We start from the raw sequence: 2,569 nt of genomic DNA on the forward strand, positions 1-2,569 counted from the left end.
AGGCTGGTCTCAAACTCCTGACCTCAAGTGATCCGCCCACCTTGGCCTCCCAAAGTGCTGGGATTACAGGTGTGAGCCACTGTGCCCGGCCCCCCGACCCCTGTCCCCTTCTGCGTGGGCCGCATCTAAGAGCCATTTCCCTAGTGGCTGTGAAGTCAGATGGTGTTTGTAGTCAATCAGTTGTTTTTTTTTTACTGTTGTAGAGTTTGCCAGGGACCCTCCAATCCCTCTCTCCTTTCCTCTCACACCTCCTCAAGGCAGCAGCAGGGACTTCCCCTTGTAGGCGGGGCAGCGGCTAAGCTGCACGGCTGACTGGGGTTTGGAGGCCCTGAGATGAAGTGAGCGTGCTGACCAAAGCATAGGCAAGTGCTCCTGTACTTTACTGCTGGGCTTTTGGTAGCATTCTCTGCTAAATCATTTCTAAATACGGACTTAATTGGGAGAAATTTAAGTGCTTTTTAACTTGGTCACAAAATTTGGTCTTTCTCTTGTTATAAATAGATGGCATTTAATGCTTTGTACTTAGTTCTAATGGACAATCGGTGCAATCTCTCCTTTTGACTCATCTGTGGCCCTACATGATGGTCACCCATGTCATCCTCAGGGTGGACAGTGTCCCAGAAGGAAGCCTGCCAGTGCACGGTGAACAGGCACTGCCCAAGGACCAGCAAGTCACTGCCTTGGGAAGAGAGGAACCTGTGGCAATAGAGAGTCCCGGACAGGATCTTCTGGGAGAAAGCAGGTCTGAACCAGTGGATGTGAAGCCATTTGCTTCTTGTGAAGATTCTGCAGCTCCAGTCCCAGCTGAGGATGGGGGCAGTAATGCTGGCATGTGTGGCCTGTGTCAGGAGGCCCAGCTAGAGCGGATGGGAGTCAGTGGTCCCAGTGGTTCAGACCTTTGGGCTGGGGCTGCCATGGCCAAGCCCCAGGCCAAGGGTCAGCTGGTAGGGGGCAGCGTCCTGATGCACTGTCCTTGCTACGGGAGTGAATGGGGCTTGTGGTGGCAACGCCAGGACTTGGCCCCGAACCCCTCTGGGATGGCAGGCCTCTCGTTTGGGACACCTACTCTAGATGAGCCGTGGCTGGGAGTGAAAAATGACCGAGAAGAGCTGCAGACCTGCTTGATGAAGGAGCAGCTGTCCCAGTTGAGCCTCGTGGGAGCCCTGGATGTGCCCCATGCTGAACTCGTTCCGACAGAGTGCCCGGCTGTCCCTGCTCCTGTGTTGTCCTGTGATCTGGGAAGCAGAGACCTACACGGTGGCTTCACAGGCAGCTCGTCAGCCTGCTATGCCTTGGCCACGGACCTCCCAGGGGGCCCAGAAGCAGTGGAGGCCCAGGAGGTTGATACGAATTCGTTTTCCTGGAACCTTAAGGAACTCTTTTTCAGTGACCAGACAGACCAAACTTCATCGAGTTGTTCCTGTGCTACGTCTGAACTCAGAGGGACACGCTCTTCCTTGGCAGTGGGCTCTGATCCAGATGTGGGCAGTCTCCAGGAACAGGGGTCATGTGTCCTGGATGACAGGGAGCTGTTACTACTGACCGGCACCTGTGTTGACCTTGGCCAAGGCCGACGGTTCCGGGAGAGCTGCCTGGAACATGATCCAACAGAACCGCTTGAGGTTTGTTTGATGTCCTCTGAGCATTATGCAGCAAGCAATGGAGAAAGCCCAGGACACGTTCCTTCCGTGTTGGATGCTGGCCCTGAGGATACGTGCCCATCAGCAGAGGAGCCAAGGCTGAACGTCCAGGTCACCTCCACACCCGTGATGCCCGGGGCTGCTGGCCTGCAGCGGGAGATCCAGGAGGGTGCCTACTCCGGGAGCTGCTATCATCGAGATGGCTTACGGCTGAGTATGTCCCGGGCCCTGTGGGAAGAAGTGTGGTGCCCCTAGAGCACCGTGCAGTGGGGGTGCGGGGCCTTCCTTGTTCTGAGGTCTGATGGGGTTTCGCCCTGGAATAGTTGCAGCAGAAATCATGTTTTAAAGGAGAATGCATTATCCTCCACCCCTTGAAAGTTAAGATTACAAATGTGTGTGCAAGGGGAGGGTGGTGCCCAGGGTCCCAGGACACCTGCCCCATGCCCATCAGTTCCAGCTGTGTCTCCCAACCCCGGCCATACACTTCAGAGAGCCACTCCTCGCAGCAGCTTGGGGAGATTGTGTTGGGAGCAGGAGAGGCGCGGGGACGTCATGCTGGAGTCTGTCTCTTGACCTCCTGCTGGCCCCCACCCCAGTGGTTACATGGAGAGGCCTAGAGAGATGTGAGCGTGGCGAGGCGCTCACGTGTTCTTCTCCCGTGCTTTTGGTGTTTAGGCTGCCCTGATCTCTGACAAGCGAAAAACCTCCCTTCTGTGAGGGTCATGTGATCAGGCCACTCTGCTTCCCCTTTGAGGTTGATTCTGTTTTACTTTCTTTATTATTTTCATTTCTTTTTTTTTTTTAAGACAGAGTCTTGCTCTGTCGCCCAGGCTGGAGTGCAGTAGTATGACCTCGGCTCACTGCAAGCTCTGCCTTCCCGGTTTATGCCATTCTCCTGCCTCAGCATCCCGAGTAGCTGGGACTACAGG

At 55.2% G+C, this 2,569-nt stretch overlaps 1 protein-coding gene across 4 annotated transcripts in view; it reads left to right on the top strand.

Moving 5' to 3' along the window:
- The window catches only part of PASK (PAS domain containing serine/threonine kinase), a 51,056-nt gene that overhangs the window by 23,460 nt on the left and 25,027 nt on the right, over positions 1-2,569 (top strand). For all 4 annotated transcript variants that reach the window (XM_011929551.1, XM_011929552.1, XM_011929553.1 and 1 more), the window contains one exon: positions 605-1,854. In XM_011929551.1, coding sequence (XP_011784941.1) covers positions 605-1,854 — 1,250 coding nt within the window. The remainder of the gene's footprint in view (positions 1-604; positions 1,855-2,569) is intronic.

Source organism: Colobus angolensis, unplaced genomic scaffold, assembly GCF_000951035.1.
Source record: "Colobus angolensis palliatus isolate OR3802 unplaced genomic scaffold, Cang.pa_1.0 Scaffold82, whole genome shotgun sequence".
Taxonomy (NCBI): domain Eukaryota; kingdom Metazoa; phylum Chordata; class Mammalia; order Primates; family Cercopithecidae; genus Colobus; species Colobus angolensis.